Genomic DNA, 15116 nt, shown 5'->3' on the forward strand with positions numbered 1-15116 from the left:
AAAAAAAAAAAAAAAAAGAAAAAGAATTCAGTCAGCATCCCTATCACATGGGAGAAGATAGCCAATATCGGGGGAGAGAGATGCTACCTCCAAGATTTTAACAGTTGTAAAGGTCATTAGAAACCAGTAATATGACTATTTAAAAAATAACTAATGCTAAAATAAAATGGTAAGGATGAAAACAATGTCCAGGTTAGAGGAAGAGATAATTTCACTTTACTCCACAACAATCACCGTCTGTGTTCTTCAAACTATATAATGCTGCAACCTTTGTAATGAGTAAATATATAGTAATCACTATGCAAGTGAAAGAGAGGTGATGTCAAAATTTTCTGAGGAAAGATTTCTACAAATGCCTAGAGTTCACTACCGACCTTTCTTTCCTCTAGTGGTTCCTGTTACCCATCACGAGTACTGAAGTTTGATACGTACACAATTAGTTCAGGGGCTCAGCCATTTTAATTTGTAAGGAATTTCAGGGTACATAAAACATCTGCAAGTTGTTTAAACCCAACTTCACATAGAGGAATTAAACACATAGAAGAATGCAGCAGGAAAGGAGAGATGTGAAAGATACTAGACATTTGATAGAATCTGGGTTTGTTCCAAAATCAAATTCACTGCTTTTTGAATGCTTAATGCTTATTCGTTCCACTCCCTACTTCCCTCCTTCTGGGGGATAACAAAAACAGTAACAACTCTTTCCTCTTCCTTACTTTCTCTGTCAAAGATAACTTTACCTAGGATCAAGGCCTTACTTAGAATTGTCTCTGTCCCCACTCTCTTCCTTCTCTCTGCTCTTCCCAGCTATCACAAATTCCTTTGATTCCACCTTTAGAATATCTCTCATATTCTTCCCTTCCTTTCTGTTAGCTCTGCTACTCTTTTGGTGCAGCCCAATAATCTCTTGCCTGCAACAGCTTCCTAACAATATCCCCATGTTGAGTCTCTTTTTCTTCCCCTATTGACTGCAGAATTAAATCCAAATGTCCAAATAAGGCATATTATGATTTAGCATCATTCCACCTTTAGCACTGTCTTTCACTACCTTTATGCATGTCTTGTTTTAGCTAAAGCAGAAGTGCCTTTTCTAATGCTCTTCTGTCCTCCAGAATACCCTTTCTTTACTCATTTTTTTTTTCTTCTAAATTTTATCCATCTCTTTAAGGGTTCATTCAAAATCCATTCTTCTCCACAAACCCCTCACCAAGAACACATTATACCTTCTTATGTCTTACAGCACTTTACACATTTTTGTCTTGCATCATAGTTCTTTGCCTATCAGTTTTTACAAAATTATGAAGTCCTCAATATTAACAATTGTCTTGTTCACTTATTCCCAATATGTGGAACAGCTAGCTATGTGTATGTAAGGGAAAGGGTATGAGATAAACCAAAGTTTAATATCTGCCTTTATCAAATAGCACATGTGGCAACATATTTTAATTCCTTTAAATCCCAATATCCAGAGCTTTATGAGAAATTCTTGCAGAAGTAAAAAACTGAAATAATCTATTGTTTGGCATACAGTAGGCATTTGATCAGGTTCATCTCTTTTTTCCTGTGCTTTCCCACAGTACTCACCAGAGTACCTTGAAGACAAACTCAATAAATAGTGATAAAGTTTGGTAAAGTCCAAAAGCATGGAGAACTTGAACTAAATAATGTTATAGGAATTGAAAAATGAAAGAATAGCTTTGAAAATATGATAAAGCTAGAACAGACATGACTCAGGAGAAAAATGGCTGAGATTTTGAGCTTCAGAATATTTTGCTATTTAACAGATAAAAAATGAGAGCATAGTTGGCAAAGGAGTTAAAGGTAACCCCAAGTTTCTTACCTCAGCTTACAACATTGCCTTTTAGAAATGCCTGGTTGGTATTAAGGGTTGAACCAGGAAGGAAATTATTGTTCTATTTTCAGATATCTTGAGCTTCTAAATAACTACTCAGTAAACTTTCATGTATACTGATTTGGTCATCACCGAAAGACAGTATTTACCTGTTCCTATTAAAGATTTATTTTTGTAGAGCTGGAGGTCTCAATATGTTGCCTGGGCTGGTCTCAAACTCCTGGCCTCAAGCAATCCTCCCAACTCAGCCTCCCAAAGTGTTGGTACTACAGGTACGAAGCACTACGCCAAACCAAGATTTTTAATGGAAAAGTCACCATCACATCACCATGTCAGTTTTTGTACATTAATTCTGAATCAAAGGAAGTTCTAAAAACCTTTGTATTAACCTGTTTACCTTGCTGACCTTAGAGTCAAATGTAAGTCCTTTATTTTAAAACAATTAAGAAATAATTTAGATATTATATATAATAGTTTTTTTTTTTTTTTTTTTTTTGAGGCAGTCTCACTTTGTCACCCAGGCTGGAACGCGGTGGCGCAATCTTGGCTCACTGCAACTTCCACCTCCTGGGTTCAAGAGATTCTCATACTTCAGCCTCCCAAATAGCTGGGATTACATGCATGTGCCAACATGCCCAGCTAATTTTTTGTATTTTTAGTAGAGACAGGGTTTTGCCATGTTGGCCAGGCTGGTCTCAAACTCCCGGGCTCAAGTGATCTGCCCGCCTCTGCCTCCCAAAGTGCTGGGATTACAGGCATGGGCCATGACACCCAGCCTGAGATACATTTTTAATACTCTTCAAGTCCTTTCTAAAATGTTTCTGATTTATAATTATCTTGAGCACATAATATTTTTAAGCAAATCTTTTTAATCCATATATTGGCACTAATATTAAGATTAGTTTGAAGATACCCAGTATAACTTAAATATTTATGGAGTTTTTAAAAGTAGAGAGTCATATATGTTTTTTGCACAAATTAATATAGAGATGTACAAAGAGCAATATGTTAAATGTTTGCCCCTACTCATTTTCTGACCCAATTTCCCATTTCCCAAACCCCATTAAATTTAGCATATATCTTTTCAGATGTTTTTCTGTGGATACTGAGTTAACACACAAGATCAGACTGTCAAATCAGACTCATCAGGTTTACTAATTATTTCAAGGATACAGGCAGTCAAAAGACTCAACCGAAGCATAGTGTCTAATACATGAAAGATGGCTCCTCAGACCATGTGATATGGTTAGGCTTTGTGTCCCCACCCAAATCTCATACTGAATTGTAATCCCCATAATTCCCACATGTCAAGAAGAGACCAGGTGGAGGTAATTGAATTGGGGGCAGTTTCCCCCATGTTGTTACCATGATAGTGAGTTCTCCCGAGATCTGATGGTTTTATAAGGGGCTTTTCCCGCTTGACTCAGCACTTCTCCTTCCTACCACCTTGGTAGGAAGGAAAGTGGCTTGCTTCCCCTTCACTTTCCACCATGACTGTAAGTTTCCTAAGGCCTCCCCAGCCATGCAAAACTGTGAGTCAGTTAAACCTCTTTCCTTTATAAATTACCCAGTCTTTGGTATGTCTTTGTAACATGTAAGAACAGACCAATACACCATGTTTTCCCACTTTGGACATGTATCTCTGGCCCTGAATAAATAGGTAAGGTTTCTAAGTAAGATTCACAAGATCACCTCACACAGTGGGGTGTTTAAATTGTGACTCATCTCCATGTTATACCCTAGAGAGTTGTATACCTTATGTGGCATTCTTCAGAGAGAGATGCCTCATAGATTCTGGGTTTATTTACTACAGGTAATCTTTAGCCAGGGACATCTTGCTAAGAGCATTTTAGTGGTAAGATCTCTTCCTCCAAGCAAATATCATTAGGCTCTTTACTTGAGGTCCGGTTGTCAATCATCCTTCTCTTTTTCCCTCTTCTCCAGGAAAGGAAGTGAATGGATTGGAGGCCAAATGCATTATTCCTTCCTTACAGTAAATACATATGTATATATTTAAATTGGGGTTGTATATTTTGGGTTGTTTACACTAAAATTGGATTTTATGATTGAACAATTGATTGATAGAGTTCTATACATTGTTTTTCCCATTAATACATCATGGGCATTTCTCCATGACATTACATATGATTCTAACTCATCCATTTAAACTACCAGGTAGAAAGTACAATTTTGATGTTATATGATTGGCACCCTATGTATAAACTGGTAAACTTCTATAAAATAAATGTTAGCTGTTAGGAACTTTAGATTTGAAGTACAGACCCCAAGTGTAAATGTAGTAATTTGGCGTAGATTATTTATTAAGTGAGAAACACTTTTAGCAAAAGTTGTAGAAGCTAATATGTGAATATGACTGTAGCTTTGAAGGGCTTGTCTGAGCTCTATTTAGTGAAATTTGTGTGGCTGTATTTGTACCAGCCGTTGAAGAAGGTTGTCTACCACAGGTTAAGATAGTTTGTTGGCCGGGCTCAGTGGCTCATGCCCGTAATCCCAGAACTTTGGGAGGCCAAGGTAGGTTGGATCACCTGAGCTCAGGAGTTGGAGACCAGCCTGGGCAACATGGTGAAACCCCATCTCTACAAAAAATAAAAAAAATTAGCCAGGCACAGTGGCATGCACCTGTACTCCCAGCTACTCAGGAAGCTGAGACAGGAGAATCATGCTGTGGCCTGGGTGACAGCCAGATCCTGTTTCAAAAAAAAAAAAAAAAGATGGTTTGTGGTTCCCCCATGTGATTCTCAGATGACATTGGTGATGTATCTGGAATCATTAGCTATCTTAAAATTGACTGCATTTCTTGAGATTGTTAGCTTTAAAACATAAAATGCCAAAACTGGATTTCTTAGCCCAGACTTTCAATACTGGTGCCCCAGTAACTTTTCCTTCAGAATAGTATTTTGTAGACTAAAAAATATGTTAGCATATTAAATATTAGAGTCTTACAAAATATTCATATTAAAGTTTTTATCCTAATGAGCAAAAATTTATTACTGCAGCCTTGCAAGCACTCAGAAAATTAAGATTTGAGATGGTATATGAAATATAGTAGTTGAAAATTAAAAATATTACCTTAACTATTTAATATAATCTTCTGTCTTACCTCTCTTTTATTGATAGATACCACAATGAATGAACAAAGACTGAACTTTTAGAGATACCTTTTATAAAAGATGTCTGTGGAGCAGTGTTACAGTTCAAATAACAAAGGATTTTGCATTATGAGGTAGGTCGAAAATAGAAGGAATATGTCCTAATGTCACTTTTTAAATGTAGTGGGTAAACTTCATATATGTCATCTTATTTAATCCATACAAGAAAAGTATTGTCCTTTTGATGACTGACTCAGAGAAGGGAAATAACTTCCTGACTTACATTTGGGGAATTAGGATTTAAACTCAGATCTTTCTAACTCTGAAGCTCATTTTCTTTTCTTCTCTCCATTCTGTCTTCTACCTTATGCAGAAAGCCACTGTATCAGTTCTTGTGGTAAATATAAGGAAGATATTATGAAGCTTGAGCAGGAAAATATTAGTATAAGTCAAGAGATATTGTAGATCCCCAGATTCTTCCTTTACAGTAATCAAAGGTTACAAATATGCAGCAGTCTTACCCTTGACTTTGCCTTGTTTTCAAGGCACAGGATTTTAGAATGCTAGCATTGGAAGGTAAAATGTCTAATGATCGTACTTCCTTAGTTTATAGAAGAAGAAACTGAGATCCGGAGGAGTGGTGATTATTTTTAGCTAGTCATGGGCATGACTAAGCCAATAAATGAGATCTGATTCCCTGTCCAGTGTTCTTTCCTTTTATATGATATAGCTACTTACTTGTATCATCTTTGCTGTATAATAGTATCCTGGAGAAAGAATAGTCTTTTGTATACTACATTATAATAGTCTTTTCCCATTCTGCTCTTCTCACACTCTGAGACTTGGATGAGCTACTCTAGAGCTCATTTCTATCTCTGAAGCTCATTTTCTTTCTTTCTTTCTTTTCTTTCTTCTTAAATAAACAAATGTTATTTATTTTTCCTAGATCTCTTTAATCTGTGGTATCTGGGATACCAAAAGTAGTAGATACATTTACTGAAATGAAACATAGGTCTGCTGTGCTTTTTTCAAGAACTCATCTAGTTTTCCCCGTTGATAATCATGTCAGAAACTGCATTTTATTTCATATGTGGTGGTTGAGATTAAAGTACCATAATTACAGTCATGTCTTAGCCTTGGAATGGGAAAACTTGGATTCAAGCCTTGACTCCACCATTAATTGCTGAGCAAATCACTTTGACCTCTCTAAGTATGTTTCTTCAACCTGAAAAATGGAAGTGGCAATCTCTGTCTTGCCCTAATTCTTAATCTACTATATTCTAGTCTAGTATATATTAGGCTCAGTCTTCAGAGCCCAGAGGTCTAAGAAATAGTCAAAGGGCTCTGTGATAACTTGAGTTTCGTTGAAATTTTAAAAATAACTTTCAAAGGATTATAAAGTAATATTCAATGTAGAAAAATGCAGAAAATACACATCATTCATAATTGTGTTCTGAAAATGTTAGTGTCCTTTTCCCTACATTTACATTTTAGTTACTCTTACATGGTTGGCTTTAAATATATTCAGAGATTATTTTCTGTTATGGCTTGAACCCATAACAGTTTACTCCTTGCCTCATTTAAAAGTGTGGAGTTAGGCAGTACAAGGCCGTTAGGACAGTTCCATGATCATCAGAGAGGACCTAGACATTTTCTGTCTTTTTATTCTAAGGCCCTGACTTACTTCCTCATGTTCTTTGATGACTGTTTCATTTCTAACCATGGCATCCTCATTTCAGCAGCAGAAGGGAGGATCCCTCCTAGAATCCTACACAGCACTTAAGCTTTCTTCTTATTGACCAGAATTTATTCACATGACTACATGTTGCTTTAACAATGGCCAGAACATGTTAGTTAGTCTTTTAGTTAGACACATTTCCTAAGGTTTGTTACTAAGGAAGAAGTAAAAAATATATTGGGAGACAACTGGTAGTCTCTGTCACAAACAGAAACATAAAACTTTATGTTAGAAATAATTCTAATCATAGGATTGTCTACGGAAGCTCATACTTTGATTTGAAAGTAAGCGAAACTCTGTTCGTAAACTTTTAGTTCAGACCAAATATATTAAAACTCTTAAGTGCTATTTTTCAATTTATAGTTCTTTGGGGTATATACCTAGGGTAGAATAAATTTGGAGTAATTTCTTCTTAAATAAACAAATGTTATTTATTTTTCCAGGGTATAAAGAAATGCTCAAAAAATTAGGGCATTACAAGCACAGAGAGAAAAATACCATATGATCTTACTTATACATGGAATCTAAAAACTTAAGGAAGTAGAGAGTAGAATGGTGGTTATCAGAGGCTGGGTGGTAGGGTGAGGGAGGGGACAGAGAAAGGAAAGACATTTGTCAAGGGATACAAAATTACAGTTAGATAGGAGAATAAGTTCTGGTGTTCTATTGCACAAGAAGGTGACTATAGTTCATGTATATTCAAAATGTATTTATTATTTCAATATTTTTTAAAGTAGCTGTAAGAGATTAAGTGTTCACATTGCAAAGAAGTGATAAACATTTGAAGTAATGGCTATGCTAATTCACCAAATTTGATCATTCCACATTATATACAGGTACTAAACTATCATATTGTATTTCATAAATATATACAATTATTGCTTGTCAATTAAAAATAAAACTATATAAAAATATTGTTATAAAAATAAAATGTTTAAACATTTTTAAAAGTTAGGCTTTATTTTCAGATTTATAAGAAGCAAATTAATAAAATGAAGATGAATTTTGTGAATTTTCAGATGATTGGTCTACGCTGATGTAATTATAAACTTTGAATTATTTAATCTTTGTAACAAGATTGTGTTTGGTTTCAGATGAATGAGAGTGGAGAATTGGACAAAAATTGATTTTTAATTTCTGAATCATGGTTTTTAGCTTACCAGTTATCGTATAGTCTCACTCTTTGAAAGTTCATGCTGAAAAACTGAGTGAATATGATCAGATTTCTCCACCAAAGTCTCAGCCTGATAAGGGTAAGTAAGGTTCCATTCACCTCGTTGTTCATCTCTGTGCCATCTGTGGTCCTTTGGAACTGGCTTCTTTCACATAGCATAATGTCTTCAAGCTTCATTCGTGTTGTACCATATATCAGTACTTCATTCCTTTTTACTGCTGAATAATATTATATGAATATACCGCATTTTGTTTATCCATTTATCAGTTGATGGGCATTGGGTTGATTATTTCTACTTTTTAGTTGTGATGAATAGTGCTGTTGTGAACATTTGTGTACAACTTCTTGCATGGACATAGGTTTTCATTCTTTTGGCTGTATATGGGTGGAATTGCTAAGTGGAATTGATGAAACTGCTGCTAAGTTATTTTCCAAAGTAGGTGCACCATTTTACATTTCCACAAACAATGAATGAAGTTTCCAATTTTTCCACATTCTTGCTAACACTTTCTATTATCTTTTTTTGACTATAGCCCTCCTAGTAGATGTAAAGTAAAATCTTTTTATTACCAAAAATTTTCAAACATATTCAAAAATAGAGAAAATTGTATAATGAACCCTCATGTATCCATCATCCAGTTTCAACAATTATCAACATCTTTTAAATCTCATTAGTGACTTTTTCTTTTTTTGAGAGAGTCTCTCTCTGTCACCCAGGCTGGAGTGCAGTGGCACAATCTCGGCTCACTGCAACCTCCACCTCCTGGGTTCAAGCAATTCTCCTGCCTCAGGCTCCTGAGTAGCTGGGACTACAGTCATGTGCTACCACACCTGGCTAATTTTTTGTATTTTTAGTAGAGATGGGGGTTTCACCATGTTGGCCAGGCTGGTCTCAAACTCCTGACCTCAGGTGATCTGCCTGCGTCAGCCTCCCAAAGTGCTGGGATTACAGGCCTGAGCCACTGCGCCCAGCCATTAGTCACTTTTTAAAAACAGCATTATTGAGGCATAGTTAGCATGCAGTAAACTGTATGTATTTAAGGTATACAATTTGGTAGGTTTTGGCAGATGTATATAGCCATGAAATGATCACCACAATCAAGATAATGGACATATCCATCATCCCCCAAAAAACGCCCCTTTAGAATCTTTTCCTCCCACCTCTCCCCAAGCAACCACTGTTAGAGTTTCCATTTTCTAGAGTTTTATGTAAATGGAATCATATCATATGTACTCTTTTGTCAGCCTTCTATTAATTTTTATTTATTTATTTATTTTTAGAAATGGGTTCTCCCTGTGTTGGCCAGGTTGGTCTTGAACTTCTGTACTCAAGCAATTCTGCCACTTCAGCCTCCCAAAGTGCTGGGATTATAGGCATGAGCCACTATGCCTGGTGTGTCACTATTTTGAATAGTAAAAAAGAATTATAATTATTTTCATTATTTTGAGATTCACTCACATCATGTGTATCAATATAGTTTATTCCTTTTTATGACTGATAGTATTTCATTGTATCGTTATACCACTGTTTGATTTAATCCATTCCCCTGTTGATTGACATTTGAGTTTCTTTTCTTTCAGGGGCTATCACAAATAAAACTATATGAACATTCATGTGCAGGTCTTTGTATAGGCACACAGTCATGTGTCACTTAACAACCAGGATATATTCTGAGAAATGTGTCATGATTTTCTCATTGTGCAAACATCATAGAGTGATGGTATAACTTACTACACACCTAGGCTATATGATATAGCCGATTGCTCCTAGGCTACAAATCTGTACAGCATGTTACTATACTGAGTACTGTAGGCAATTGTAACACAACAGTAAGTGTTTGTGTATCTAAACCTATCTAAACAAAAAGAAACAGTAAAAAGATGACATGAAAGATTAGAAAAAGTAATACACTGATATGGGGCATTTACCATGAATGGAGGAGCTTGCAGGACTGCAAGTTGTTCTGAGTCAGTGAGTGGTGAGTTGATGGGAAGGCCTAAGATACTACTGTACACTGCTGTAGACTATAAATACTGTACACTTAGGCTACACTAAATTATTTATTTATTTATTTAGAGACAAAGTCTCGCTCTGTCACCCAGGCTACAGTGCAGTGGCGCGATCTCGGCTCACTGTACCCTCTGCCTCCCAGGTTCAAGCAATTCTTCTGCCTCAGCCTCCCAAGTAGCTGAGATTACAGGCCCACACCACACCCAGCTAATTTTTGTATTAATATTAGAGATGGTGTTTCACCATGTTGGCCAGGCTGGTCTCCAACTCCTAACCTGAGGTGATCTGCCTACTTCAGCCTCCCAAAGTGCTGGGATTACAGGCGTGAGCCACCACACCCAGCCCACTAAATTTATTTTTTAAATATTTTTGTTTTAGTAATAAATTAACCCTAGCTTACTGTAATTTTTTCACTTTATAAACTTTTAATTTTTTTTAACTTTTTGACTCTTTTGTAATCACACTTAGATTAAAACACATTGTCCAGCAGCACAAAAATATTTTATTTCTTTATATCTTTATCTTAGCCTTTTCCTATTCTTAAATTTTTAATTTTTTTATTTTTTTGAGATGGAGTCTCGCTCTGTTGCCCAGGCTGGAGTGCAGAGGCACAATCTCGGCTCACTGCAACCTCTGCCTCCTAGAGTCAGGCGATTCTCCAGCCTCAGCCTCCCCAGCAGCTGGGATTACAGGCATGTGCCACCATGCCCCACTAATTTTTGTATTTTTAGTAGAGTTGGGGTTTCACGATATTGACCAGGCTGGTCTCGAACTCCTGACTTCAAGTGATCTACCCACCTGGCCTCCCAAAGTTCTGGGATTACAGGCTTGGGCCACCACACCTGGCCCTATTTTTTTTTTTCACTTGGTAAACATTTTTATGAAAAGCTAAGACACAAACACACACATTGGCCTAAGCCTACACAGGGGTCAGGATCATCATCACTGTCTTCTACCTCCACATCTTGTGCCACTGGAGGGTCTTCAGGGGCAGTAACATGCATGGAGCTGTCATCTCCTATGGTGCCATCTTCTGGAATACCCTCGGAAGGACCTACCTGAGGCTGTTTTACAGTTAACTTTTTTTCAATAAGGAGAAAGAATATACTCTAAAATAACAATTTAAAATATAGTATAGTAAATAAACCATAAACTAGTAATACAGTTACCAAATCTTATGTACTGTACATAGTATATGCTATACTTTTATATGGCAGTATAGTAGATTTGTTTATACCAGCATCACTACAAACACATGAATAATGCATTGTGCATTATTCACATTATTGTGAATTTCTCAGCTCCACTATAATTTTAAGGGACCACCATCATATATTCATTTAGTCTATTGTTGACCAAAACATTGTTATGCAGTGCATGACTGTATCTCCTTTTCCTTTAAGTAAATACCTAGAAATAGAATAACTGCATTCATATAGTAAATGTATGTTTAACTTCTTAAGAAATTGCCAAACTGTTTTTCAAGTGGTTGTACCATTTTACATTCCTATCAGCAATGTATGAGAGTTCCAGATCCTTATCAGCACTGGTATTGTCAGTCTTTTTCATTTTAGTCATTCTAGTAAGTGCATAGTGGTATCTCATTGTGGTTTTAATTCATATTTACTTGCTGATCAGTGCTTTTAAACATCTATTCATGTGCTTATTGGCTATTTGCATATATTCTTTTCTGAAGTATAGGTTAAAATAGTTTGCCCATATTTAAGCAAGTATTTGTTACATTATTTTTTATTATTTTTCTAGTCAGAATTTTTATACTATTTAAGTTGAACAGGAACTAGGTTTTCTAACTTGACAAACTAGGCTTCATTTAGATTTTCTTTTTAACCTCAAATTTCCAAATTTGAAAAACTGGCTGATCATTAGCCTCAGAAAATTAGGAGGGAGTATATCCCATGTAGAATTGAACATTTCTTCCCTTTAGCAGAAACAAGCCTTGTTTCTGAGAGCTGAAGAAGTGTTCAGTTCTACATGGGATATATGCCCTCCTAATTTTTTGAGATAAACTGTATTACCAAAAATATAAAGGGCAGGTGGCCACAGTGGCTCCCACCTGTAATCCCAGCACTTTGGGAGGCCGAGGCAGGCAGATCACCTGCGGTCAGGAGTTGGAGACCAGCCTGGCCAACATGGTGAAACCCCATCTCTACTAAAAATACAAAAATTAGCCAGGCGTGGTGGTGTGCACCTGTAGTCCCAGCTACTCAGGAGGCTGAGGCAAGAGAATCACTTGAACCCCAGAGGTGGAGGTTGCAGTGAGACGAGATCGTGCCATTGAACTCCAGCCAGGGCAATAGGGCAAGACTCCCATCTCAAAAAAAAAAAATATATATATATACACACACACACACACACACACACACACACACACACACACACACATATATTTGGCATTATAATTTTATAGTAAGTATATTTTCTGCTGTATTTGTATTTATTCAGGATTTGAGGTGAGGAAAGAATCAGGAACAGTCCTGCCCCTCCCCCCAAAAAAGAATCCAGCAAACAAAAACGGTGTATCTACTGTAAGTTTCTTCTGAAACTTTTCTCCACATCAGCCCTATCCCCTTTCAGTTTTCACCCTGTTTCTTCCCTTATGCCTCTCACCAGTACTTTAAGAGAGAACAAACCAGAAGACATTCTAGAATGCTTTTTTCACCAATGAGAAGTAGTGGAATGAAATCCAAGCTTACGCAGAAGATACAGAACTCTGTTCCTTCATCTTCCCTCATACCTGATACCTAAAAGTAGTTTTCATCGTATAACTGAATTTCCAATTTTCAGCATTCCCAGTCCATTTTATAAACATCCTTTTATTGTTAAGTCTTAACAGTACTCTCGTCAGGTGAGTATGTTTATTTTATCTTGAGAGTAAACTGAAGATTTTAAAAATCAAATTCTATATCTGTGGTTCTTTTACTTGTCTTAGAAACCTAATATATAGGAAACCAATTCATGAGAACTTCAGAAATTATTTGAATATTAATACCAAGACACCCAACTGTAGTTGTGTGGTTCCTATCCACACATCCCTGCTTGTCTCACATTTTGTCCCTATGACAACAACATGTGTATCAGTTCCCTTCTGCCCTTTTCCTCTCACTTCTGAGAAGGGTAAAGTTACTGGTACATGACCTAGGAGGTATCTGACCATCCTGATGCTACCCTTTGGCATATAATGTCAAGATACTCAACTTTTATGCTGAACTAGGTTGTAATTTGTTTGAGCTGCTTTGTTTTTCAAAGCTCTTATCAAGAGCAAAGGAGGCCAGGTGCAGTGGCTCATGCCTGTAATCCTAGCAGTTTGGGAGGCCAAGGTGGGTGGATCACTTGAGGCCAGGACTTTGAGACCAGCCTGGTCAACATGGTGAAACCTTGTGTCTACTAAAAATACAAAAATTAGCTGGACGTGGTGGCATGCGCCTGTAATCCCAGCTACTCGGGAGTCTGTGGCAGGAGAATCGCTTGAACCCAAGAGGCGGAGGTTGCAGTGACCTAAGAGCACCCCCACTGCACTCCAGTCTGGGCGACAGAGCGAGACTCCATCTCGGGGAAAAAAAAAAAAAAAAAGCAAAGGAAATGCTCAGGACAAGATAATCTGGTAAGAATTTTCTCCCTTCTTTGCAGAAAATCCCATTTTGTCAACCTAATGAAGCATTCAAAGAAGACATATGACTCTTTTCAAGATGAACTTGAAGATTATATTAAAGTACAGAAAGCCAGAGGCTTAGAGCCAAAGACTTGTTTCAGAAAGATGAGAGGGGACTATTTGGAAACCTGTGGGTACAAAGGAGAGGTTAATTCCAGACCCACATATAGAATGTTTGACCAGAGACTCCCATCTGAAACCATCCAGACCTACCCAAGATCATGCAATATTTCACAAACAGTGGAAAATCGGTTGCCTCAGGGGTTACCAGCCCATGACAGCAGATTGAGACTAGACTCTCTCAGCTACTGTCAGTTCACCAGGGACTGTTTCTCAGAAAAACCAGTACCCCTGAACTTTAATCAGCAAGAATATATTTGTGGCTCACATGGTGTAGAATCTAGAATTTACAAGCACTTCTCCTCAGATAACAGTATCAGTACTCATCAAGCCAGTCACAAACAGATATATCAGAAGAAGAAAAGGTGCCCAGAGGAAGGCAGAGAAAAATCAGAGGAGGAGCGGTCCAAGCATAAGAGAAAAAAAAGTTGTGAGGAAACTGATTTAGACAAACACAAGAGCATCCAAAGAAAGAAGACAGAGGTGGAAATAGAAACCGTACATGTCAGTACAGGAAAGCTTAAGAATCGAAAGGAGAAAAAAAGCCGAGATGTAGTCTCTAAGAAAGAGGAACGTAAGCGTACAAAAAAGAAAAAGGAACAAGGCCAAGAAAGGACAGAGGAGGAAATGCTTTGGGACCAGTCTATTCTTGGATTTTGAAGCTTTCAAAGTTGGTTCTTCCAAAATTAAGTTGAAAAAATAGGTGAGAGCTTGGTTTTATGATGTCCATGTTCATACCACTTTTCTTATGTGAATAGGTTAACTTCTAACAAAGGCCAAGTGAACAGAAAGTGTTTAGCATGCTTGCTCTCCAACACAGAAATTACTTCTCCTCATTTTCTAAAAGCATTATTACATTTTTTGACATATAGTGTAATTTCCTTTAATGAAAGTGACTCTGCTTTTATTCATCAAATTGCTTTGATGGTGGAATTATTTTCTCTTGGGAGGTTATTTATTTTAAATTGGAGGATTAATGGACTTTGCACAATCTGTTTCTTGATTGGGTTTGTTACAGTTTTGAGTTGGGTATTTTACGTTCATTGGTTTTTCTCTATGAAGCAATTTTTTTCTCCTTTATTAGATCTAACTTGCAGTGTAGTTTCTAGGCTGGAAAGTGGAAAATGAAATACGTTATAATCTTAGGTTACATAAAGTTTCTAAAGTTTCAAATAATCTTGATACAAAATCAGTTTATATTCTGGAAATATTTATAATAAAGTATTCTAATTTCTACATGTTGTGTGTCAGTCTGTTCCTATTTAACAATGATTTTTCTCTTGGGAGGAGGAGAGAATAACTTGGCAGTTCATACTTAAGAGGCAAGATCTTTTGGGTAGGTCACACTTTAAAGTTGTAAAAAATTCCTTATCTATTATACCTTGCTTACTCACATGTGAACCTGGTTTTTAAGGTGGAAATCTATGACTGACTGTTACAG

General features: G+C 36.8%; 1 protein-coding gene across 2 annotated transcripts in view; it reads left to right on the plus strand.

Moving 5' to 3' along the window:
- Positions 1-14911, plus strand: part of KRCC1 (lysine-rich coiled-coil 1) — a 34195-nt gene extending 19284 nt beyond the window's left edge. The window contains exons 2-4 of one of the 2 annotated variants that reach the window (XM_011953110.1): positions 4991-5096; positions 7795-7953; positions 13534-14911. In XM_011953110.1, the coding sequence (XP_011808500.1) occupies positions 13556-14335 (780 nt within the window). In that variant the 5' untranslated portion in view covers positions 4991-5096; positions 7795-7953; positions 13534-13555 and the 3' untranslated portion in view covers positions 14336-14911. The remainder of the gene's footprint in view (positions 1-4990; positions 5097-7794; positions 7954-13533) is intronic. The other variant, XM_011953111.1, reaches the window with a different exon arrangement.
- Positions 14912-15116: the final 205 nt, after the last annotated feature.

The sequence above is a fragment of the Colobus angolensis genome, unplaced genomic scaffold, assembly GCF_000951035.1.
Source record: "Colobus angolensis palliatus isolate OR3802 unplaced genomic scaffold, Cang.pa_1.0 Scaffold357, whole genome shotgun sequence".
NCBI lineage: Eukaryota > Metazoa > Chordata > Mammalia > Primates > Cercopithecidae > Colobus > Colobus angolensis.